The sequence below is a fragment of the Miniopterus schreibersii genome (assembly GCF_964146895.1).
Source record: "Miniopterus schreibersii genome assembly, chromosome: X".
NCBI classification, from domain to species: Eukaryota; Metazoa; Chordata; class Mammalia; order Chiroptera; family Miniopteridae; genus Miniopterus; species Miniopterus schreibersii.
This window is the reverse complement of record NC_138104.1, coordinates 102,841,861-102,868,739: the sequence shown is the minus strand read 5'-3', so window position 1 is coordinate 102,868,739 and position 26,879 is coordinate 102,841,861. Positions and strand designations below refer to the sequence as shown.

Here is a 26,879-nt window from a genome sequence, read left to right as displayed (position 1 = left end):
CCAGTCACCTGAAGTTGATTTTTCTCCTCCGTGCAGTTAAGTGCTTCCTAAATAATGCATCTTCTTTCCCCTCTTTGCCTCTCTACTCTTTTCTCTCCTCAAGTTCCTTCCTGCATGTTCATGACCCTTCACCCACTTACTTAATCAATATTATGCTCTTTCAGAACAGGCAATGGTGGTATTTTCTACCCAATGGATGCTTAATAAATGTTGTGGAAATGGCTACAAATAATAATAAAAAATAACTCAGGATTATTGTTCTTCATGGTGTACACTGCTTCTGTTACCTTTGCCTACATGCTTCTTTTTGCTTATAAGTAGTACCAATGTCATGCTCTAGCAAAATGTCCTTGCTATCAGTCTCTAGAGTAGGAAAATATATTTCCTTTCCCAACTGCGGATCATCAGAAAATTTTTATAGGTTCTTAAACTATTATTTCCATCAATACAAAAACTCTAAAAATGAAAAGTGTGACTCAGATTTTTTTTTTCCTTCTGGGATTTTGTATATAGCAAAATGAAAACTAAGGAGTGGGATTGTGAAAAACACATTACTCCTTTTAAATAAACTAATTCTGCATGTTTGAATGGAAAAACAAAACCTAGCCTGCTTCAAAACAAGATCTCTACTGGGTTTTAGTCAACCATTGAGTAACTTTAGATAATTTCTAATGGTACCATTTATGGCTGTGTTTATCTGGAGACTCAACAACTTAGATTTTCATGTGTTCCTTCAAAGCTTAATGCTATTTCAAAAATCAAAAGAACTTTGGACTCTCCTGCTTCAGAGAAAAAATGTAAACACTGTACATATGAAGGAATAAAACTGTCACAATTAAAATCCACCCTATCACATTAGAAATGAAACCCTGAATGACTGCCTAGGGTATAACTGCTATGATGTAGTTTATTCCATAAACCACAGAGAGGGAAAAACCATTCGAGCTTTCTCCATTTGCTAAGTCACTATAACAAACCATTAAGGGCATCTCTGAGAGCAATTCTCAGGACCCAGCCCTACTATACTTGCCACTGGATGCTCCATGCCAATCCAGTACTTTGTTCTGGACCAAGAAGGATGCTTTGGCATTTAAAACTTTAACACTCCCCTGAAAAAGTAAATATCACTGGAAGTCATGATGTCATTTTTTTAGTTAAAAAACTTAAACTTTCTTTAAAGTGAAAGAAATCAGTTCGGCTGTTTATGGGAGCAAAAGCTGAAACATGGGCAGGCCCAGCCTGGAAGCTTTTGTGTGGCTCTGTCGTGGAGGATGGCTTAATATTCCGTATGGTGTCTGGATGCATCTGGAGGGTCAGAATTCATTAAGTTTAACACATTTTCCTCAAGTGCCTGGTAGATGCCAGGCAGTGTATGGCAGCTGAGACACATTAGTGAACAAAACTAACCGAAGAGCCCAGGACTCATGGAGCTGTGTTGGGAGATGACTCAAGGAAGGAAGAAGAAAGATTCGCAGCCTTTGCTCCACGGCAATAGGTTAAAGGAAGTAGACACATCTCTGGTACAATATGCTTCTGCTTCTCTCCACCCGTGCGTGCTGCCTGTCACTGCAGACTGCGACAAGGTGAGCAGGCTCTTGCAGGAACATGTACTGCCCCTTGCAGCCATGTGCTGGCCTGAACATCAGGCAGGTCAGTGTTATGAACAGTCCAGGGGGATTAATACCATGAGATGTCTCCTTTGCTCCCACCTTTCAAGCTGGTTAAAATATTCTTTTTCTTCCCTGCAGATGAACTCTGTATCTGAGGTGCCACATTGAAGTACCTGTCTTCTTTGTGGGGAGCAACATGCTGTAGAGATCATTCACTTAGTTGCTACATCACTCGGGCAAAAGATGTTGGCTTACTCTTCCTGAGATGGTGGTGAAATTTAGATAAGCTGGTGATGTACATAAGGAGTAGCCAATCCCTAGCACATAAACAGTGATTATTTAAAAAACAGTGGTTATATAAAACAGGACATGGAAATCCTATTTCATTATCTGGATATGTTGAGGGGGGTGGTTTCTTGTTTGATGACCTGGATTACTGCCTGCTCCTTTGACTTGGCATGCAAACAAGGTTTTAAGAAAATGCAATTTGCATTGGGGAATGAAGACAACACAAAGCAAAGCTTGGCTTTGGAGCCTGGAATCCTCGTCTTGGCCTCTGACCCTTTTTCCCAGTAGTTCTCATTTGAAATTTCCCACGTGCGCTGTGCTTGTCCCCAACTCAGGCTGATGAAGCAGGAGGGTGGGAATTCACTGGCGTTCCCACGTCTCCACTGCACTCGGGACTTTTCATCAGCCCACAGGGGTGGTGCCTTCTCGTTTCCCTCTCTCCAAAAAAGAAGCCCTAGTAGGAATTGTATGGTATCAACCCTTGGAATGAGCTGACAGTTTTCTCCACTCTGCTCTGAAGCTCCTATTAATTCCAAGAGCAATGATGAGTTTTCTCTGGGATTCCCAGTATCAGTTACAGAAGCAACAACTTCCAGACCAATTAATGTATTAATGATGGGGTCAGTGAATGCTTTTCTGTCTTATAATGATACCAGTGGCCACTTCTAGATATGCATGCATAATCCTTCTCTTTTATTCCCAGTGTTCCCAGAGAGGATCATTTTATGTTATCCAGTTTTTAAATTGTTGTTGATATTAGAAATGGAGGGTCAGGATTTAAAGGTAAAGGAATCTAAGGAGTATAGACACTGAATCAAAAACAAACAAACAACAAAATGTAGGTCACACTGTTATACAGAGTGGTCAGGGTGTGCTTCCTTGCAAAGGAGACACTGTAACTTCATTTCTTCAATATGACCTTTGCTTCTTTCTTTCCTTTTGATTCAAACTGGCCTCTTCCAGCCCCTGACTCACCTGTCGTCTTCTCCCTTGCATGTCTACTCCCTTAATCATTGAGCGCTCAGGACAATGAGGTCCTGGTCGGCATCAAATACTCTTAGGAACAAAGCCTCGGGTCTGTTGACCCCAGAGACAGGGTTTCAGTCAAACTAGAGATAACATCTAGGCCTCAGTTGTGTTTCAGCTCCAGGCCAAGAAAAGCAGCAAAACCAGACCAAGCGGCACCGTGGCTGACATCAAGACCAGATGCACTGATCAACTATCTTAGCACCGACCAATCAGTAGAGACCATGACCCTGATCATGACCCAACTCCCTTAGTGACCAAGATTAAGGATTTCCCCCTATAGAACCCATCCCCTGGAAGCCATCAGGAAGCCAGGTCTTTGAACATTAGCTACCTGTGACTCTGGGCGTGGATCACTTCCTAATATTAAACCCCTACTTTCTTTGATGCAAGCTCCTGTCTGTATCTTATTGGGCTCTGATGCGCACAGGGAAATGGACTCCTTTAGTCTGGTAACAACACCTGCTTTGACAGGGCAGACATCTTATCAATGTAATACAGCAATAGCAGCGACCTTCTTTTTTGAGTGCCTAGTATATGTCAATTCTTGTCCAAAGTGCCTTAAAATGTCATTTCTAATTCTCAAAATAATACAATAAAGTAGGTTAACTCCATCTCTCTCTTTTTACAACAGGAAAATGAAGGCGTAGGAAAGTTAAGCATGGAGCCATGATCACATAGCAAATATATGGCTGAGCAGGGACTTGAATTCTAGTAGCTCACTCCAAAGCTCAGTTTTCCCACCGTCGTGGGTGTTTCCCAAGATATGGTTTCCCAAGGCGTGGTGACAAAAGTACCAGAATGCCCTGGAGGCATTCATGAGGAAGTGCAGGTTCCTGGGCCTCACCGCAGTGCTATTCAATCTGATTCTCTGGAGTTTGGTCCAGGAATCTGAATGTCTGACAAATTTCCTTGTGATTCTGCTGTATGCTCAAGTTTGAGAACCACTATTACAATCTACTGCTTTGGTAGTTGCTATTCAATAGAGTGCTCAAGATGGCTGTTATCATGATTAGCTCTAGGGTTTCCAACACAGTGCCTGAAAAGCAAACAATTGGTGCAAAAGACTGTCCTGGTCAGGCTTTTGAACAGTGTGTCAGCCTCTGAATCTAGGCACCTCTTCTGTATTATGGGACAGTCAGGTTCTTTTCTGCCATTTCCAATTAACTTAGATACTGGACCCTTGGGAGAGGCATCAGGAAATGAAGGACATTATTAACACTAAGAACAAACTTTGGATCTCTGCCAGACCTCTGTGGGTTTTTATATCCCTTCCATCAGTTCTGTGGAATTGCTGCCTCCAGGGTGCATTCTGCCTTCAAGGACAAACTCACAACCACCTTTTTAATAAATCTTCCTTTCTAATGCCAGTGGGAAGCAATGCCTCTCTTTCTGATCTCATAAACCCTTCCAATGACTGTGAAACTGCACACTGCTAACTACCTTTAACTATCAGGTCCTGTCTAGCTTTATTCTTCCTTGTTTGGAATCACTATACTAATTCTGAAAGTTTCTTAAAAACAAAACAAAATGAAACAGCTCTATATATCATTAAATTTTTGTCCACCCACACTAGCCATCAGCTTTGGTATAACCAACTGGATTCTGAAATGCCAAATATGCCAAGAAAATCTACCAAGTGATGAGCTTAATTTTCTTCTGTGCTTTATGGAAATAAAAGAGGTGAAGTCAGTGCTAGGGCACAGAATCATGCAGATTCTAGAACTAAACGAGATCTTGGTTAATCATTTATTCTAACCCAGTCCTCTGATAACTAAAGAAACAGAAATCTGAGAAGACGAGGTCACAAAGGTAATGTAGAGCAAAGACAAGACTATAGCAAATTTTTCTGGTTCCAGAGTCAGTTTTCTTTTTACTGACCCCCGCTTGGTATCTTTGTTCCATCACCCCTGCCACCCCACTGTCATTTTTCTCAATATGTAATTCCCATAATCTGTCTAAGGAGGTCAAGAATGCTTATGTTAATGGTTAATTTATTCTGAGAAAGCTATTCTTAATTCCTACCTGCTCAAAGCTTTTCATATGTATAAGGAGTAAAGTTTAGTAATATGAAAATCATATGTCACAAAACTACCATTGAGTCACTTATTAATTCAAGTAATATTTCTCTTTTCTACCAGATGCCAGGCACAGATGTGATGCAGTAAAGAAAGCAGATGGAAAATAACAAAAAGTCATCCTGTCATGAAGTTTACATTTCAGTGGCAAACACTCAACAAACAAGATAAATTAGTAAAACCCTGTATTAGTGGTGGTGAGTGCTAAGGAGTAAAAGCATGGAAAAGAAATAGGAAGTGAGGAAGTGTGCAGTTGGTGGGTGGGGCTGTATTTTAGAAAAGGTGGTCAGTAAAAGGCCTCGCTGAGAAGTAAAGACCACAACTGGGGAACCAGAATAGGAGCTTTTACCCAGGAGAGTCTTGACATCAATTTCTATCAAGAGGGGAAAAGATCAGATTTGGAAAATGTTGGAAGAGGTGGAAAACTGATGTTTTTCTTCTGTTTTTAGTAGCCCAGGCGGCAGGAAATGGGAAGGGGAGGAATAGCACAATTAAAATGGTGGCAACTATTTTTTTTAGTATCTGAGGTGAAGAAATGCCTGGTGATTAGTGCTTTCATATAGAGAACTTTTCTTAGAATACATAATTTAGAGAATAGAATTAAGATTGATGAATTAAGGTATTAAGATTGAATAGAATTAAGGTATTATTTTGTTTAAAAAAATCCAGGGAGTATGAAGTAATACCAAGACTACTTGGCAAAAAGACATGTGACTTGAAACTTGATGAAAATGTTGATAAGTTCAGTCATTTGATTCATCCAAATATGTACTTAATTATGAGGATTTTGGCTTAAGTGTGAAATTTATATAGAATCAATGACAAATTCCACATTTTTTGAGAGCTTACTGTGTGAAACATAGGAACAGTGTTTCAGAGACTCAAAGAGGAGCAAGACACTCTTCTTCCTCAGTGAATTTTTCGCTGTGATAAATCCATTTTCTGTGCCTCCTGGACATCTAGCAGGAATACACTTCCCAGCCTCCCTTGCAGTTAAATATGGCTTATGGCTGAGTTCTGGCCAATGAGATTTGACTGGGTGTGATGGATGTCCCTTCTAGGTTTGGCCCATAAATCTCAGAGGACTGCAGTGTCTCAAGATGCAAGGAGCTTGGTGTCTAAATCACCACCTGTAAGGCTGTCAACCAAACATCTGATTAAACTATGTCAACAAAATATGTATGTCTGTTGTATACTGAGATTTGAGCCAGCTCGTGTTGCCCAACTAATATAATTATTAATTAACAGTTGCATAGAATTTTATAGTTTGCAGAATACTTTCACAAATCAAATGATTTTGAGAACTACCCTGGGAAATAGGTCATATTTTTATTTTTCCCATTTCATAAAACTGAAATTGATGCTTATTAAGTATTGAATTACTTGGTCACAATCACATAGGTAAGACACAGCAAAGATTTTAAATCACTGGCTCTCAAATTTACAAAAAATAATTGGTATAGGAAAAAGCATGAAAATAAATCTAATGCAAGGCATTTGAAAAATATAGAGAAAACACTGAGGAGATTGAAAGGAGGAGACTAGCACACTTGTTTGAAGAGACACAAAAGGCTCTAGTGGAATAGGTAAGATTTATGGTGTTTGCACATTGACAAGAAAAATGGGAGAAGAAACAGAGAAAATTTCTGTAACATTTGACAAGCAATATGAGTGGCAAACAGAAATAGAAGAGAGTTGGCATTTGTTCTAATGTTTCAAGGGAAGTTGGAGCAAGCAATGCAGTTTTTTGAAGGAAAACAGGAACTGGTAATTCAATACAAATCAAAAAAATATTTATTGAGTGCCTGCCAGATGAAGGGCCTTCCAAAAGTGTACAGAGGATACGGAGAGGAGATAAGAAGGGCACAGCCTGTGTGTTAAATGTGTTTATAATCTACTCAGGAAAATAGTAAAAAATTACTGTAGCACAATGTTAAGATAAACATCAATAAGAAGAGTAATGGGGTTCAAGGGACAGAGAAATGACATGGGTAAGTGGCATGAGAAGGTCACAGAAAAGATAGGTGAAGCTTCATGGAGGAGGTAAAATGTCAATATTGACCTTGGAAGAGATGCCTGTCGTATCTGATGGTTATGACTATATAAATTCATGAAGGCCATATATAATTCCAAAGAGAATGATTTTATCAATATTTTGAGCAAGGATACTGCTATATGCATAATTAAATAACTCCAAAATGTGACCATTGTTCAGGGTACAACAAAATGAAATTTATAATTTGAATGTTTGTTTAAACATGGAATCACACGCTTACAATAATATCATAGGTTGTAAATTTCTATTCCTACTGAAACTGCATGCCTTTCTATGAATTCAGTGACCAGCACTATAGACCAGAAGGTGGGGTGAGTTTCATTGCGCCACCAAGACACAATCAATAGGCAGTTTACTAGGATGCCCTGCCAAAAAGGGCCACCTACCATGAACAGGGCCTCATAATTTTCAATCATTTTCTGCACCACAGCAATGATGGCTGTGCTTTCTTCAGCTCGGGCCGAACTCTGGACCGAGAATTCTTTGTCTGATGATTTCTGCTTGTGCAGCAGGTTGGGTCCAAATATGGTGGCCAAGTTTAGAGATGTCATTTTGTTCCCAGTAACCTATAGGAACAGGAAATACAAGAACTGTTGTTATTTTTGCTTTTCAAAATGCTGAGTGGTTCAATCATCAATGGAACCTTTTCCTTTAGTTTTTTTTTCTGCAAGGACTACATCATCTCTGGCAGAATCCATGAGAGGTACCACCATTTTCCTTTTGTTTCATATCTTGAATTGAAGCTCACAGCACAGTGACTATTTCATTGCATATTGAGTAAAATTTTGCAACTCTAAGTTATTTATTGTGAAACTGATATTATATGAAATTTCTATCCTGTCTGCTCTTTAAAAATATTGATACCCATCCATCCATTTATCTATCCATCCAACCATCCATCCACCCATCCATCCTTCTATCTGTCCCTTCATCCAACAATCCATCATCTCTCCATTAATCCATCCACTCAGTACCTACCATAGGCTAGGCATTTTTCATGAATTCTAATTAAAAAAATTTCCAACAATGATCACAACACAGTCCTTATTTTAAAAGTCCACATTCTAGAGGGAAAAGAGACTTACAAATGATAAGTAGTGAGTACAAAGTATGAAGCTATCAATTGTGGAGGCCCCAGGGACACTCCAAAGAGGTGACACTATTTGCACAGAACCTTGAGAGAATAGAGTTTGCTAGGCTGAAAAGTGGAGGAGCTGGGACAGAAGGCAATTTCACAGTGGTCAGAACACCATATGCAAGACAGGAACATGTAAAATACCTCAAGGCACCCCAGAAAGCTCAACGAGGCAGAGGGTTCTGAAAGAAAGGCAGGCAAGGGCCAGGTAAGAGTCACTGCCACCTGTCCTTTGTGGGGCAAAATTGCCCTTGGTTGACAACCACTGGCCTAGGAAATTTTTTATTTCTCTTATTGATACTGAAAATGCAGTAATTCTTGGATGAGTACAGGAAATGTGGCTGCTTGGTGGGGATCTGCATGGTTTCTGAGAGGCACCTGGGCGTGCAGTGTAGAATTCAGGAGTCCTGGCTCACAGCCAAGACAAAGCCTCCCAAGTCCCAGTCTCCTCCTGTGGAGCCTTGAAGTGGTGGCCACAGGCCCTGCAATCCCAGGGTGGAACATGAGGGGCATTATTTTTAGAAAGAGAGGCTGTTTTCATGTTGGCCGCCAAGTAAAATGATTTCATGTAGTAAATACTGGGCATTTTTAAGAAAGTGCCCCTTACATATGACTGTTCAGTTATTTTTTTTCTTTGTTTTACTTCATTGATATAAAACTTTACGAGTTTTCATTTTGTTTTTCATTTCCCTTCCTGCAAATTCATGGCTAAGGATAGAATTAAATATGTGCCATTTTCCAATTCATCCCTCTAGAACTTTCCTTTCCCTGTTAAAGTAATATCAGAGCTTTCGAGTTTTTAAAATATTAACAAATAAAAGATTTTGAGTTTTTTCTTTTGGCTTAAACCACATAAACTTATTTCTCGTAGTTCTGGAGGCCGGGAAGTCTATCGGGGGCCAGGCGATCCCGTGTCTGGTGAGAGCCTTGTCCTGTGCAGTGGCTGTCTTCTAGTTGTCTCTCAGATTTTGTTTTCTTTAAAAGAATGTTTAGTACAAGGACAGTCCAGAACTCTGTTTCCGCTCTCTCCTTCTCCTGTTGCTATTCTGGGAAAGCAACACAGTCTGTCTGTAAAATTGCACATAGATTCCAGCTGCAGACCATGCTGCTGTGGTTTGTTAACACTGTTTTGTTTTGTTTTGTTTTTATTTTACTGTGTTTTTAATTGGAGACTTGTTCATGACAGCTTCCACCCTTGCTCCCCATGTCTCAGCATGTATACTGTTTATATAATGTGCACTTGGGTTCAGTTCATTATTTCATTATTAGCCAGCCAATTCAAGGAAAAATTTTATCTCAACTAAATAAGTATCCTAGGTCACTTCTAATCCTAATACGAAGAGATTACCCTTACAAAAAGTTTAGCATGTACAGTCACTGGGCTGGGGGCTTTCCACAGGCTTTTTCAATCTTCTCACTAGAAGCTCGTGAAGCAGCTGCTGCTTCTGCCCTTTTTCAGACGGGGATGTGACACCGGGAGCCCGCAGCCAGGAGATGGTGGAGCCTGGAAGCGAAGCTGGTGGCTTGGCTCCAGGAAGCCCCATGCTCTTCATCACCACCCTAACCTCCCACTGCTCACACTTGAGTGGCCGACCCTGTCACAGCACGGGGAAATGAAACAGTGGCCTCAAAGCAGGGCTGGGCTGGGGTGAGAAGAGCACGGCACTGATCCTGCTACAGTTCCAAAGCCAGCCTCCCATTTCCTGGAGGCATGTACCTCCTCAAAGGTCAGCAATCCTGGCTCTACTTTGGCGGTTAGTAACTTCTCTATTTGCCTCATAGACTCTTTGAAAACTAAAGGCCAGCTTCAAACTCTCTCACCAAAAAAGTGTATATTCACACCACATTTTCCATGCAATGCCAGAGGGTTCTTGGACAACCTGGAAAACCACTGCTCAAGAGGTTTCAATTATGTTCCTGCAATATTCTTTCTAGAAGAAATTAAATCTTTCATACTTTGGGAATTTATTTTTTCCCCTAAGGAGCAAAGCAAATAGCAAACTAGACAAAATGGAATAAAACAAACAAACACAAGATAGAAAAACAATGCTATTTGATAAAATACCACTATTTTACCCAAGAAAAGCACTGACTAACTAGTCAACAATTTTTCTCATGCCCTTCTTTTAGACATCTTTAAGATCCTATTAGTTAATGGTGCATTGAATTTTAAGCACCCATTAGAAAGGAAATATTATGTTCATTTTATAAAGGAGGAAGCTCAGGCCTCCCCCCAACCCAACTCTGTTTCCCCTCCTCTTCCTCTACCCTATAAATACAAGGTCCTGTAGCAAGGTGCTGGCGGAGCCCGTGTGAGCCACCAAGCTTTTTGACTCTCTGGTTCAGTTTTCTACGTTCCAATCCGTAACAACTACCCAATAAATAGATAACACAAATTAATAAACAGGTAAGACAAAAAGCTGAAAATGGCTTTGTTTCTTGACCATATTTCACAATTTAATTTTTGCCTCACTCCACTCTGCTCTTTCTGTATTCTCTACCAGCTGCTGTCAAAACAACTGAAAAAATAATAAACAAAGGAACTCTCTCTTGTTCCTTTCCCTCTACTCTTAACTTCTACCAGAAGGGGTTTTTAGCTAACTCCCATCTCTATGCAGTGCTTACGTGGTCTGTTTATTCAATCCCTACACACCCTTTACTCAGTTCCTACACACCCTTTGAAGTGTAGTTTAAATTCACTCTCCTCCATGAAGCCATTCCTAACTTTTCTGGCCCATGTTCATCACTTTTTCTCTGGACTTTTGCAGTAACTGTACTGCATTCCCTGATTCTATATTTGCCTCATGTCCTCATGGCCTCCACCTCCTAGATGCCACAGCATCTCAGGAACAGTAATTAGAAAATTTCTGAACAACACTCAGTGGTTTAGAGGAACTCAGGGTAGGTGCCCAGGATGTATGTGGTTCAAATACCAAGGCCATTCTTACATGGAAACATTCATAATGCAAATTGCTGTTTTCTGTATTGCTGTTCATACAAAAGCTTCTTAACTCACTCTGTCCCTGCTTCTAACCAATCTACAACAAGGATTATAACACCTAAGTGGAATCCAAAGATTCTGCCAGGTCTTAAAAGAATCAATTACCTCCCTCCTTACAAAGGTATTCACTACTCTATGAACATAGCCCAATTTCCCCTTATACCTCATCAGTACTTTCCCACACTGTAGCCTTACTCCAATCCAAGATGACTGTGTGGGCTACCTGCTTTCCTGTAACTCATAACCATTTCACAGAAGCAATGCTTTCCTCATATTTTTCCTGAAGCTTTAATTTTTGGTTACTAATCTTTCATTTTGATTCAAGGTTTAGGTCAAGACTGTCTAGAGACCCTTGGAATCTCCCACTTCCCTGTACAACTTTGCTGTTACCAGCATATTTTCATATTCCTTATAATAATTAGTCTTATGAACTATTGTGCAGTGTCAGTTGAAGAATTGTATTCCCAAAGTTCAGATAAGACAACTCAGGCTTAGGAAGGTTAATAGATTTCTCCAAGAATATGTGGTCAGTGAGTTATAAAGCTACCAAGTGCTCTCAACCAGGGTGATTTTGCCCCCTCTCCCACCCCACAGGATATTTGGCAATGTCTAGAGACACTTTTGGTTGTGTCAGCTAGGATGGGGATGGGAAGTTGCTGCTACTTGCATCAAGTGAGTAGAGGCCAGGGATACTGCTAAGCATACCACAATGCACAGGGCAGCTTCCACTACAAACAGTTATGTAGTCCCAAATGTCAATCATATGGAGGCTGTGAGATTCTGAACTAAACCCTGAACTAGACTAGTAGGTCCGTTCTACTTCCTATTCTATATTTCTGTTCTTAGTAAGTTATATTGGTTTGGGTTTGAGGCACAGCTGTGACTTTACTAATTATGGGGCCGACCCAACCACTATCCAACATGACAACTTTGTGTGAATTAGAAAAAGGAATCTCTTCCTCAAGATATTTTGCTGCCTTCTGCTGGCACATTGTCCTAATAATTCTGCAAATCTACAGTGACTCTGAGGTACATGGCACCTCCCCAGAGTTGTGAAATGCACACATGCACAACTTGTATAACCATAAGTGGATGCTCCTTGTGGGACACTGGGAAAGGTACTTAATGCCTCTAACCCACAGTTTCTACCTCTAAACACAGGGGCAAGGATTTCTCCCTTGTGTAATGGAGGATTAACTATAATAAAGGCCCCTAGTACATAGCTAGCACATGGTAGGAGACACATAATTGGTAGCTAGTATTTCAGCATGCTAACTTTCATTTGTACCTATCCAAGAATATTTCCTTCTCTTTGGCATAGGCAATGAACTAAGTGTCTGAAATGATTCTAAAAAAGCAAGAGTGAGTTCAATTGGACTTTTTGCTTTCCTCAATTCCTTCTTAATCACCTGAGACCCAACTTTCTCCTTCTTACATAGTACTTAAGAAACATCAGAGAAGCACTGACACACCTAGGAACATAGACAGTACTCTGCCTTTACCCAGTGATTAGGCAGATGATTCTACAGCTTCTGTTATATCTATAGTCAATAAAGGATGACACCCAGATGGGTAATATAACTACTCAACAATTATGGGAATTATAGTGTATCCATCAAAGAGCTGCGTCTGCTGAAACAAGGTGTCAGTACCATATTATGAAACCTGAAGCCAGCAGAGGTTTTGCTAATTATAACTACTATACAGATAAATGGCCAACTCAGGAAAGTTCCATTCTTATACCTAAAGGGAGCATGAGGATAAGACATGCAGAATTGCCTTTCTGGATTAAAGTGAAAAAATTTATATATGACCATGACTTTTGAGAAAGAAATTTGCCAAACATAGAATTGAATTCACAATACAGCTGAGTTCTGTGGTGAAGTGTCAATGCCTTTGGCCCATTCTTGTTGATTTATAACCCATGTTAGCATATTGAAGGGTCTGAGATATCCTGGGGAATCCAAGGGCAAGGAGAAGTATGACTGCATAGTATCAAAAACAGAAACAGGTCTCTTGTTAAGGTGAAGATTAAATAGGCTGGTTGCGAAAAGGTCACCTAAAATTATGGCCAGTATCTCCTTTATCCAAGGCTCAAACCTAAAAACACCTTGAAGCATATGAGTGTGACCAAAGTGAACCGGAGCCCAAAAGCTCAGATGGGAGAGGCCTGAGTGGGGATCAGGTCCAACAAGAACATCCCAAAAGGGTCCATGGGACCTTGCAGAACCTGTCTTCAGCAGCTGACACCATGTGACATCACGATGCATGGCAATGGTCAGCAGATCATACCTTCTAGTTCCTTCTACATCTGGTTTAGAAGCAGGAAAACTGACATTCCATTGCATTGGGCCAGTCCCTGTTTTGGGGAGGGTTTAAGGAGAGAAAGGACCTCTCCAAAAGGAAGATACTAACTATAGGCAGATGGGAACTCCAGGAACAAACTGGAAGAATAAAGAGGTGACATCACATTTCAGCTCCAAGTTAAAGCAGATCAAATTAATTACAAGGACAGCAATCTCCCCTCATCTCCATTACTCCATTTTCTCATGATTGTAAGCACCTCTGTAGCTAATTGTTTGTCTGCTTCACACAAGTGGAAATTTGAGGTCTTCAGGTAAAGCATCATCATGAAAAATGACTGCCTCATTAAGAAGCATCCTTGAAACATAGGAGGTTAATGGCCTATGCACTCTTAGGAACTATTCCTCCAGAGAAAACCCTGCATTAGTCCTTCCTACATAGATGGGTCAGGAAAGGGGGAGGTGGTGTCATTTCCTCCAGGTGAAATATTTAACCAAATTGATGGCTTGCCCTTTTAAAACAAGAAAAGGGAAGAGTCACAGTATCTATGGAACAGAGGGGTACATACCTCTTGGCCATCCTTGCTGACGTTGTCATTGGCATGCCTGGCCACAATGGAGAGGAACTGTAGGAGGCGGTGGAGCGTGTCACAGTTGCAGGGAGGTAGAAGGTAAATGAGGAGCTGCAAGGTGCCCAGCTGTTCCTCCGGTTCCAACACTAAGCAAGGCAAAAAGAGGTGCTCTAAGTAAGTAAAATGGGGGTACTCACACTATTTAGGCTCAGAGGAGAGGCCCCCTCTCAACTTCCTTCAGAAAGGGATTATCAAGTCACATTTCATTCCTTCACCCACTCTCCCACTGATTTAGCAATTTAGCAGCAAGGTTCTATAAAGGATACAAAGATAAATTAGACCAGGGGAAATGTTACATCTAGAGCGAGCATTATAATCTAGGTTAGAAAGGTAACTTAATTTCTCTTTCTTCTCCCTCCTTTTCCTGGCATTACTCATCATTTACTTTATGGATTACCATCTTTCATTTTTCATAAATATTTACTAACAATGACTGAGAATTGGTAAACATTTTAAAATTTGAGTTTATAACATATTTGAAGCCCTTTTCTGTTGAGCAATACTCAAGGGATAGACTTTTTGTTGGCAATAACCAAGATACAGAACGACAGTGTCTTCTCTCTCTTTGGGGATCCTATTTGAATTGCAGCATTGGAGGAAGAAAGATATGGAGGCTGCCACAACTCTGGTCTATTCCTACTCCCTCTCGCCCTCCTTTCTTGTCCATGGGATCTGTGCATATGGCCCAGAAGCGGCCACACGGAAAGCCCTGGCACTCGGCTATGCCATCCTGCTTCCCTGGGGTGTTGCCTGCCCCCCTTTCTCACACTGGGTCCCTTTTTCACCCCTTCCTCATACAAGAAATGTGAACTCATTTTTAGGCACAGACACAATGTGAACTCTTGCTCTTACTTCAAAGCATCACTATATAGCGCATTCTACTGTTGTGGGGTTATCTGAAAGTATCCCAGATTCTTCTTGGCTATATCCACTGGTTCTACTGCAACTTTCTTCTTGCAAATTCTCCCCAGGGTAAATCTCAGAAAATTGCCCAAATAGCCTACTCATTAGAGACCAATAAATAAGGACAGAAAAGTTATTGGGAAACACATGCACAAGGTTTGGATGAGTGAGTGGGACATCTCAGTAATCCAGGAACACATTCCTGCTAATGGCTGTACTACGCACAGAGAGTGTTGATGAAAGCTGTGTACAGCTCCCTGGTGAGAAGGGGGTCCGGCATGTCCCTCAGGAACTCCTTCAGCAAGGCAGCCACATCATGAACGCTGTGCTCTTCTTCCAGAGAGACATCCACCCCACGGTCAAATTCCTCGCGTAACTGGAAAAATAACAGTTCAAGTGGCAGTCTTGTAACACTATACCTTTATGTTCAGTGCCCAGCAATAGATATGCTGTGACCTACAGCATTTGGTATTAAGTTTATGCACACCCAGGGAGGAGATGCAAACAAGATGTTGTCCTGATCTAAGAGTCTATGCAACCCAGCCATGAATATATATATTAAACGCATTATTAAATAAAAGTATCTGTGGATTTACTGTTAATGATGCAAGCAGAAGGGTTTGATAATGACATCCAGAGGTTGGGAGGAAGAGCTAAGAGGTTAGGTCAACTATAAATGTGGGAGGGAGGAATTAATCTATTATAGAGCAGTTTTGCATATCAGCAATCCTACCATGTTGGAATTTTGATTTTACAGAAATACTTGACAGGAAAGCAAAAAATGAAATTTAAAACGGCAAACAATGAAATTTAAATCTGCAAACAATGAAATTTAAAATCCTGATGAGCTGTTCGTGACTAAGTCTTGAAAGATGACAATAACTAAATAAAAGCTGCCTTTTGTTTGTCAAAGTAACCTTATTAACAGTTCCCAGAAGGATTCCTGCCTTAAATCAATATACCAGGTTTATTAGCATTTACAGCAGCAGGAGGACACAATAGCAAGAAGAAGGGAGTCATAACTCTGTACCCTACTTTCATCTCTGACAGCCCAACTTCTCTTATGTCTTGTTCTCTGCTGAACAAGTAATTATGTGAGTTCATGAATCTATTCTACGCAATAAACTTCTGTAAGAGTTCATGCGGTCAAGCATTCATTCAAGAAAGATGTACTGCACACTCCATGTGTATGAGGCCCTCAGGTGAATGAAGAGGCAGTCTTTACCCTTCCATAGCTCTCGGGCTGATAGAGAAACAGGTAATAACCTGGTAATCTGATGAATGATTGATTAACTGTTAATATTGTGACAATTGACCTGAAGAAAAAGTGTAGGATGCTAAGAAGAAATATAACAAGATAAAATGGTGAATTAGAGAATTTTTCATTCTTGAAATCTAAGTCTAAATAACCATTAATTATATTTTTATTGGATAATCTCTATGCAAAGGTTTTCTTTTGCTGGATCCAGATATAACTGAGGAGTGATTCCTGACACCACCTCTCCACCTAATGAAAATGCCCATTACTGTCCTGAATTACTTACTGTCCAGGCAACTTCTCAATAGTGTGAATCAGGTGGCCAGAGAGAAGGCTTCTACTGGTGCCATTCCTACTTGTGATCATTCAAACACAACATGTTTCTATTCTGATCACACACACATGCACAAACAATGGACCACGGGAAGAGCTTGGTCTAAATTGTGTCATCTTGACTCAAGTTTCTTAATCTCTCTAATCCTTAAAAGAAGTGTTTGAAAGGGGTTACTCTAAGAGCTGGTGAGTGGATTCAATGAGATGTTTGTGAAAATATTCTGCAATTCTGCATAGGCCTAAGAAATGTAACTACACTATCTTCCTTCCTGCAAGCCCTGTTGTGAAATGGAATTTCACATAGTCTCTTGTGTGACTATGAAAAATAAAAACCAACTGACAAACCAAACAGAAAACACACTTATTTGAAAGCTCCTCTTATCTTGAAAAAAAGATAGATGACGAGGTATCTCAGTTAGTTTCAAAATAATATGAATAAATATTTCTTCAGAATCATCCAACTAAAAATTATTTTGATTTGGCTTCATTTTTAAGTTGTTGAGTTCCTTATTCCTTTCTGTTGAAACCAACAGAGGGAAAATAACATTTTAATTGTCTTTAAGCCAACAGATACATTTTTTCTCAAAGGATGGCATGCCTTTTATGAAGCCATCACGTACACAGGTACCTGCCTGATCACAGGAACCTATTCCTGAAGCTTTAATATCAAACTTCTGTTGCAAGAATGCTGCACAGTGGGTGCTAAAGGAAATCAAGGGAACAGTCCCTACATGAAAAATAAATTGGGAGTCAGTGGTTCCATAGAAACTTTATAAGAATTATTTATTTTTGAGAAAGTACAGCTATAAACATAGCATTATATGAATATTAATGGCATTATTCATATTGCATTTTAGTAAAAACAGGTGCTATAAAAATTTTTCTATTTCTTATCACTTACTGATTAGGTACTCTCTGAATCTCCCGCTTTTACAGTTTCAATATGATATCTATAAATTAGTTTTGTTTGGCTGCACACGCCATGCACAAGTCTGGACGTTTTGCTTTCAAGTATTTGATCCTTACACATTCACAACCTTTCTGAGCTTCTGAGTTGTTGCCTTTCACCCCGTGGGACTCAATTATACTATAATTGGAAGGAAGGTCCAGAAAAGATTTTCAGAAATGAATTTGCATAAGCTTGAACTCGGCAGGAGGTAATTCAATTGAAAGTCAAATAAAACATACAATATAATCTTTACTTTTTACTTACTTGTCTCACTCTCTTTTTTGAGCTTCCAACTCGGAATATCCCCACTGTCTGGAGGCCTGAAAGTAAACAAACAAAATCAACAGTCTTGTTTTATGGCTTGAAACTCTGGAGGAAATCAAAATAGAAATAGAACAGAAGGCGAGCACTGGGCTGCAACACACAGAGCAATAGCAACTTGACTGTGCATGAATGCTCATTTATCTCCGCTACATTCTCCAGGTACTACAGGTTAGCACAGTAAGCACTAGGACAATTTTATGTTAAACGTTTCTGATAAAAAACATTTTCATGTGATATTATGTACTTCCATACCTCCATATGAGAAAAATGTCACAATTTCTCATATTATTCAGAATAATTACTTAATCATGAATTTTATATGAATTTTAGCTCTTTATCAATATTTAAAATACATAGTTCTGTTTTACTGGTCATAAATAAAACACGTACTTATTGAAGAAAATCTATAAGATACAGAAAAATGTAAAAAATAATATACTTTAAAAAAATACCTGACACAGAAATAATTGCTCTTAATATTTTGGTTTATTTCTATCCAGACATTTCTTCATATATACAGGGGTGAGAAAAAGTAGGCTTACAGTTGTAATACAAATAAATAATACAATAATTAATAAATAATAATACAAGAATAAACTGCTTTGCATACTCACAACTGTAAGCTTACTTTTGTCATTCCCTGTATATATGGAGAGAGAAGGAATGAGAGAGAGAATGCTACTGCTTTCACTCAATATTATGCTATAAGAATTTTTATGCCACTAAAAATTCTTTGTAAATGTCATTTAAAATGCATGCAAATACTTTATAGTATGAATGTGCCACAATTCACTTCATAGTCCCCTCTGAATGGCACGTAGGTCCCCCAACATACATGCACTTGTTTTGTATTATAAATGGCCCTATTATGAACCATTTGTACATAGGTCTTAGTTCACATTTCTAATCATCTTAGGATCATGTCCTAGAAGTGGGATTATAGGGTCAATGCATAAAAAAGAGTTATCTGGCCCAAAATGTCAGTAGTGCAGAGGTTGAGAGACCCTGCTGTAAAATAAAGTAGTTCTCTTAAAACAAATGAGTGTTATCACTATCACACATTAGAAATTTCAACAATAGTTTCTTAATATCATTAAATTTACAGTCAACATTCACATCAAGTTCACAAGCTGTGATAGGTCAATGTGCCTTTTAGTCTCTTAATGTCTGTGTTCCCCTCTCTGTATGTGCTTCTGCCTCGTAATTGGTTGCATGAAGAAACAGCATTGATTTCCTGTTGTAGTTTTCCCAATCATCTGGACTTGGACACTTGTAGTGTCATTTGTATGTTCCTCTTTCCCTTTTATTTCCTCTGAAGACATAGTTAGAGCCAGAGCTTTCTTCGATTCCTGTTTGATTTTGATTAAGAGGTATTATGTACTTCCTTCAGGGACGCAGAATGTCTGAAGAGCTTCCCTTCCTGCACAAGCCGTTGTTTATGGCCACTGATGCTCATCATCTACATTTCTTCTTCCATCAGTGCCTCATTCTGTCTCCATTTGGGATAATCATTTAGGAGGTGATGCCAAAGTGGAGCTCTCAGTGGCCATTTCCTAGCTACATGAAGAGAGCCGGTCTGAGAGTAAAGCCAGGGAACAGACTCATGTGCTCATGGCATCACTTGAGTCCTGAATCCAGCTGTGCCTGAACCTACATATAATACTCAGACTTCCACTATGTAAATAGGAATTTTGGAGGGTACTTTACTTAACCTAATTTTATGTAGGTTCCTCTCTCTTGCCACTGAAAAAGTTCTGACTGATACAACCTTTTTGTATATTTAATTTATGGTCTTGCCAATTATGTATTAAGTACAAGACTTTTTAGTTCATTTTCCAAGGATTGTTAGTTAGAAATGATAACATCTATAAATACCCCATTTATCACTTCTATAGCTTATAAATGGTACCCAGAGTAATTTGAGAGAATCATGGTGAGAGAGAGGCTAATTATCTTGGAGCTTTGCTCCTATGTGGGATTTTGCTTTGCATCTATTTTCAAAAGACTTCTGTACCCTCTTGTTGCTGTCATCAATGTGCCTCCCTCACAAATGAGTCCAACCCCAGCCTAATTTATTGCTTCTACCTCTCTGGGAGCTTGAAAATGGGATAAGTAAGCTATTAGAATCAAATTTTTTAAAAAAGGATTTCTCATTGATTTTTAGAGAGAGAGGAAAGGAGAGGGAGAGAAAGAAAGATCAATGCGAGAGTGAAGCATAGATCGGCTGCCTCCTGCTCGCCCCCTAAGGAGATTGAGCCCGTAACCCGGGCATGTGCCCTGACCGGGAATCGAACTGGCCACCTTTTGGTGCAAGGAATGACACCCAACCAACTGAGCCACACCAGCCAGGGACAGAATTAGATTTCTTCATCTACGAAATGAGCATAATATGTATCCACCTCAAAAGTTATAGTGATGCAATTAATTAATGCATAAAATCTACTTAGAATCATACCTGTCCTCAACTATTTTGTAAAGAGAAATATGCCCTCAGTGAACTGAGTTAGTCTTCTTTGTACAAAATGTAAAATTTTAATACAATAGTAGGTCCCAGCAATTGTACTTTTGGCCACATTTATTTTATTTTCTGATGGTTTTCCGATAGTTGAAGTTTCTACATAAATGAGATAATACATAAGGGCATATTCTATACAGGTGAGATTCTTAATTTGGCTGAATTCCTCCAGGCTATTTAGAAATGTCTATTTCCAGGATATGATTTTCTCAATTACAGTACTTTTCCACTGGTAAAAATGACTCTAATTTATAAAATAACTACTTAGTTATCAATTGTTATAATTCCAATACATCTCAATTGATTATGATCTATTTTAAGTTTAAAAAATTATTTGCTTACTCTTTTTAGATATAGCAAATTACAGCATTCAGACAGCCAATGCTGTTTTCTGACATAAGCCTCACAGTGATTTTCCTCAAAGAGAAGATACAGTCTAGGCATTCAGTAACCTTGCTTTAAGACAGTCACTATAGAAAACAAATTTAGATTACGGGAATGGCCATTTGATGAGCAAAGTCTAAATTTCAGTAAAATTTGTAAAGAACTGTACAGTATTTTTAAGTCAACATACTGTCTGGAACTGAGTTGCCAAAAGGGTCATTGTGAAGAAATTTTAAGTGGACATCCTTCCACAAAAATGAAATAGCAATATAGAAACTTGCTGTCAAAAAACTATGTATTTTCTATTCACTTAAGGAATGGTTTTCAAATCTTTTTTTAAGAAGCTGAACTCTTATTTTTAAAAGGAAGCCTTTTGAGTAAGTTCAATGTATAAAAAAATATAAATGTGGCTCTGCTCTGTTTGAAGGGGGCTCTGAGGACAGACCTAGTCCAACAGATCTTGCCCTCCCCCAAATTGCTTGGCCTCAAGGGTAACTTCTGAAGACTCTTGGGGTCTGGGCAGTCTGAAGGCCATCAAGTAGATTTTCCCCTAAAATCTTGGTTAGCCCAGTAATCTCTTAAGCAAACACACCCATAACCTATCTTCACAAAGGAAACTTGGGCCCAGAGTTTGATAAAATGAACCCAGAATTAAAATGGATGCTTAAATAAATGATGTTTGAATCAATAAAAGTCTTTAGTACTTGCTCACTGATAGAGAAGTCTTCTTACCATGTTTTTCTAGATGTTGACAGCAGCTGTCCACCAGCCTGGGAACTTGTCTGTAAATAGGATTCAGACTGAGTTTCTTATCTCTTGCTTTTTCTTTTTTATTTTGAGCCTCAGCAGGCAAGGAGAGTTGTAAAGCTTCTAGCAGTCGAGATTGATTGTCATCAAGATCTGTGATAGAGTCCACTGACATTGCACCCTGCAAATCACACATAGATATGAACAAAGAGTTCAGACAGAGAAAATAAAAACAGCTTCCCCCAGATGCCATCCAGAAATACTTTCACCTATAATTATTTATCATACTTGAAATAATACTGCTTGATTTAATTGTGCTGTTTGTATATTGAAAGGGAAAAGACAAACAAACATCTTTTGAAAAAGTTAGAAAATGTCCATGACATAGGGTAAGGTAATGGCAGTTACAATTTTAACAATAGACATTTTCTAAATGAAAGACAAGAGATGGCAAAATATAATTAAAACATCTTAACCCAACCACTTCATTCCTTAAAACACAAAAACCTCACATACTCAATGAATGAGGTAGTTAGAGAAGTCTTGCGAATAAAAAAAACTCAACTATGACTCTAGAAAGCAGATTTTTTTAAATAGGAGGATTCCATTAAACAGTCTTAGTTTGTTTACTCCCAGAGACAGCACAAAGTACTTCATTAGGGAAGTGGTCCCAGGAGACACCTGCAGAGGAGTGGGGAAATAAGAAAGGGAAGGAAAAGCAGCTATTGATGAACCAAGCCTGTGACCACTCTGGGCAGCTGGAGTCCAATTGCATGGGGACCTCTGGGAGACAGTGTGGATCAAACATCTCTGAGCCAGCCTTGCTAAGGTGTGAGGGAGCTGAGGTATTTATACTCCAAATCTCAAGAATCATTGATTAAGTGTAGCTTCTGGTAGGGGCAGGAAGGTGATGTTAATGCCTCAGTACTCGCAGCCTGTCATCTGCATGGGAGGTTCCTCTGGCCATTACAGAAAGCCCTCAGCAAAGAGATGAGGTGCTGGCAGGTAGAAAGAGGGCAAGCAGGCTAGGAATGGTAAAGGCTGAGGGGAAGGGAACAGAGCACTAACCATGTTTGTATAGCCACGCATCCTTTGATGAAGTGTAGAGGAAGAAGTTGGCTGATGGTGTCTTGGGAAGGCCTGAACTGAGGAGAGGGCATTTGAGAGGCCAATTGTGTGGCCTTAGATTCTCAGAAAACTCTAATGTAGAGTTTTGTTGTTACTGCCATATATGAGTTTGTACAGATAGTCTGAGGGACAATGACAGGATTGGAAGAACAATTTCATCATGCAAATTCAAATGTTCCATAATATTGTCATTTCTTCATTTTTACACATAACCAACGTCTTGAAAAATAACAGTGGCTCAAGTACTCTTCTATCTTAGAGAGGTCCTGAATGTTGGGGGCTGATTGAGAAATAAGGATTTCAAGTGAGAAGTCTGGGGTTTTAACTAGGGCTGTAGTCAATGGCTGGAGGTGACAAAGTTCTGGGGCCTCCAGGTGAGAGAAAAATAAGAGATCTCCCAGTAACCTACGAAGTTTTAGAAATGCTTATCTACTGACTCAGCCAATCACCCATCAGTTATCTTGAAAACTCACATTTCACATTACCTTACTTGAAATGTGAAATTTGAAATGCCAAATAATAGCACAATGCCTAGACATAGTACTCACTTAATAAATGGTGCCATAACAGTATTGATTTTATATATATCCTTCTATGGTTATGTTTGAGAAAAAGAAAGTTCCATTGATAAGGAAAAATCTCATTGTTTATGAAGACTGGCAGCAATTCACTGGGCCAGGCATGGTTCTCAGATGGAGATGAGATTAACAAAAACATCTAGCCCTGCCTTCAAGACTCACAGCCTCATGGGAGAGTCACCTAATACAACAGAAGATTGCAATAGACCAGGATCAATGGTGATGTTGTAGAATGTTCAGGCTATCACGGGGCATATGGGTAAACAAGGAGGGGTACCCAAGGGCTTTGAGAGGGATCAGGGAAAGGCTTTGAGGGTGTGCCAGGTAGCCAGTGTAAATTCTCCTTGAGTGGAGTTGTTAACATACATGGACAATAACGACATTTCCAGTGTTCTCATGAGCAAAGGCTCAAAAAAATAACCTTATACATCTTTGGTTGTCCTAGTATTGGCACCAGAGAAAATACTGGCCAACTCACCCTCCTTCTGACCCGAGGAGCTGGTTCTGGGGTGTTCGGGGAAGTCAACTCATTTGGTGTTTCCGAGGTGGAGCTGAGAGATGAGTTACTGCTTGACAGTTCTTTGTTTTGTTTTTTATTTCCAAATGGGAGGAGGGAAGCAACAAAATCAGATGTGTCTTTCTGCTCTTCCCTCTGTGAGTCCTGCTTGAGTTTATAGGCCCGGTCATTTGCAATGACTTGGGATAAGGGCATTCCAAATGCCTGCGGGATGAATTCTGGAATAAAAAAACAAATGTTCATTTTCAGAGAAAGACTGGGCAAGTGAAGACTCTCACTCATGTTTTAGACCTCAGGGCAGACAGATTCAAATAACTGTTTTCAGAAGAATTGATTGCTCAATCAAAATACGAAGATGAACTGTGTTTATCAGAGTGGTCAAAGATTCTATTTCAATAAAGAAAGTTAGTATGTATGAAGAATATATATAGGCTTTAGACATCTCAGCCTCTAGTTTTTCTCCACATATCCCAAGCATGTTTTAAAGGAAATAACTGTATAGAGAAATGTGATGTGTTTGATAGAATGTACATGAGTACACGGTTTTACAAACGGTTAGTCTTCAATCTATACGTCTCAAGAATCCCTGTAGTTTACACGGCATGGCAAGACTCTGCATTTACACATTCATTCAACAGGCACTTCTTGAATATCTATTATGTGCCAAGTCAAATTCCACAACGGGGAGTACAAAGTTTAGGAAAGGTAGGTCCAGCCCTTGCTCTTGAACGATTCCAAGAGTGGGGTGGGGGAGTGCAGAGTCAGATATGGAAATAAATGTAATAGTGTCTATCATGTGCTAGAATAGAGATATGCGTGAAGCAAAGACAAATTCAATGAAGTAGATGTACTTTGAGGTTCCTAGTAAAAGAGCCAGCACATGAAATGGTAATCAGAGAGACGGAGGAGCAAACTGGGAAGAAGTGTGCTCTTTTTACATTGCGTTGCTTGTCCCACATGCTGCCTCCAGTTGGCCAGGTTGGGGCTGTCACTCTCATGATCTGTACTCAAGCCATTCTGCTGGCCACAGGAAGAAATGGACTCTCACCATTAAATATCTGGTGAAGGGCCCAGGATACAATTTGTTAAAACCTCTAGTAAGGGCAATTTTGGGGAAGAGCAGAATGCAGAAATCTATGGCTTTATTTGGAGATGTACATGGGGTTGCTTTCTGGATCTCTGTAGTAATTTGTATACACATACATTGTAAGCATGCCAATCTTTAGGGACAGGCATTTTATTGGCAACATTTTAGAGTCATGCTGAAAAGAATTGATGATTAAATTATTTCTTTTAGATTCAAAATTAGGTCTCCTAGCAGCAGCAAATTGGAGTCTAGCCTCTCTATTATTTTTATAACCCCTATGAATAAAACTAGAGTGATCAAGAGAAAACATTTCTAAAGTTGTTTGCTCTTTGAAGGAAAAAGCTAACATTAAATCAGGTGGAAAGAAGCTTTAAAAGGTTTACTTCTTTGATCCATGGCAACATTTTTAACATCACTGAGCTAATGACCAAGTCTACATTAAAAGCAGAAATAGTACTTGAAAAGTCTGCACCTCTGGTTCTATCAAAACATGCAATTTGTTTAGAAGTGGAAAATTAAAACTTAGCATTTGTGGATTTTCACAGGATGCTTACCATTCTCCATCAACAAACTAGGTGGCATATAATAACACAAAAAATAATTAAGGGATTTGTTTTGAGTGATCAATATGGACAGTGTAGCAAGATCCAATACTCACTACTGATAAAAGGCCACTTCCACTACTAGCAAATAGAAACCAAGGGGGACCATATTGGATCACATGCTGTGCACCTCAGGATTTATTATGCAAATCAGTACTCTCTTGTCTATGGGAATAATCAAATAGTGTGACTTCAAAAAGGTTAGGGAAAGTCTAGAAACAAGTGGATGGCTACGCTGACAGCTACATGGAATATATAAAAACTGTTAAGGGATAATAACAGCAAAAAATGCTGAGAAATATATCAAGTGACGTGTCTGCTCATGCAGGGATGCTCATAGAAGACTTTAATATGAGATGGGGACTATTGATTTCTCTCCTAGCCCCATTTCCTATACAAGGAAAACCAATCAGTCTCATTTAGAGATTTCTAATATCCCTGGAGGAAAAAATAAGAAAAATGGGTTTCCTATGGAATCTGTAATTTTTAATATCTGAAAGTCTGTCACTCTAATTGTAAATTAGAATAGTTGAGTACAAATGAAACAGATGAAATATGTGAAGTCATTCTCCCCAAATTTTTATTTCTCTTTTATGCCCATTCAAGAGCTATAGCCACCTCTAACAGTTTTATTTCTAATGGGTTTTCTTTCCTAGCTGAGTTTATTCTTCTAGTAATAGGGTTCCTATTAGTCTCTTTAGTTTCTTGTTGCTTTCTCCTGAGGGCTCCTATAGCTTCAGAAAGGAGACCTCTCTATGCCTCTAAACTTGTGTTGCAGTGTTTAGTTTCTGTAAAATTCTAGATAGGATTCCTTAAATTTCAAAATATGGCTATTGTGAAATTGAGAATTTATCACAGTATATTGAGCAAAACCCTCCTTTAAGTGTAAAGAAAGTATTGGGACCTCATGCTTATCTGTGGGTTCAAAGCTCTTCCATTAGTGGATAAAAAGGAACCTAGAGACTCTGTGATGATAGTGGCTAATAAAGCTGATAATAGGTTTTTAAAACCATAAGGACATTACCCAACACTCACTGTTCCGGGGCCAGGGACAATGTGTATCGTGTTCTTATCGATAGTATGCATTCACTAAGGAGAATACTTCCCCTGCTGTTTTCACTAATAGCAACTGTGTACTCTCCCTCCCCAAGAACTCAGGCATGCCACCCGCTTTGCTCCCTACTACAACTTCCAGATCATCACCGTCCCACTGTGTGGCAGAACTGGCTAGTGCCAGGTTCCCCTTGTCTCCCGCTCATTGCCATCTTCTATTATCACTGACTTTGATTCATGGTTATGACCCCCCCAATCTACCATCATCCTGGGTGACTTGGATGTCTACTTAAGTGACCCATCTGATTCTCTGTCCTCACATCTCCTTCTCCTTCTCCTCTCCTCTCATTTTTTCAGGCATGCCACCTTTTT

General features: G+C 39.4%; 1 protein-coding gene across 1 annotated transcript in view; it reads right to left on the bottom strand.

Moving 5' to 3' along the window:
- The window catches only part of ARHGAP6 (Rho GTPase activating protein 6), a 234,975-nt gene that overhangs the window by 24,596 nt on the left and 183,500 nt on the right, over positions 1–26,879 (bottom strand). Inside the window, exons 4-9 of the mRNA XM_081124879.1 lie at positions 23,727–23,983; positions 21,528–21,723; positions 17,837–17,892; positions 15,258–15,408; positions 14,067–14,215; positions 7,445–7,624 (exon numbers count right to left, since the gene is read on the bottom strand). Coding sequence (XP_080981005.1) covers positions 7,445–7,624; positions 14,067–14,215; positions 15,258–15,408; positions 17,837–17,892; positions 21,528–21,723; positions 23,727–23,983 — 989 coding nt within the window. The remainder of the gene's footprint in view (positions 1–7,444; positions 7,625–14,066; positions 14,216–15,257; positions 15,409–17,836; positions 17,893–21,527; positions 21,724–23,726; positions 23,984–26,879) is intronic.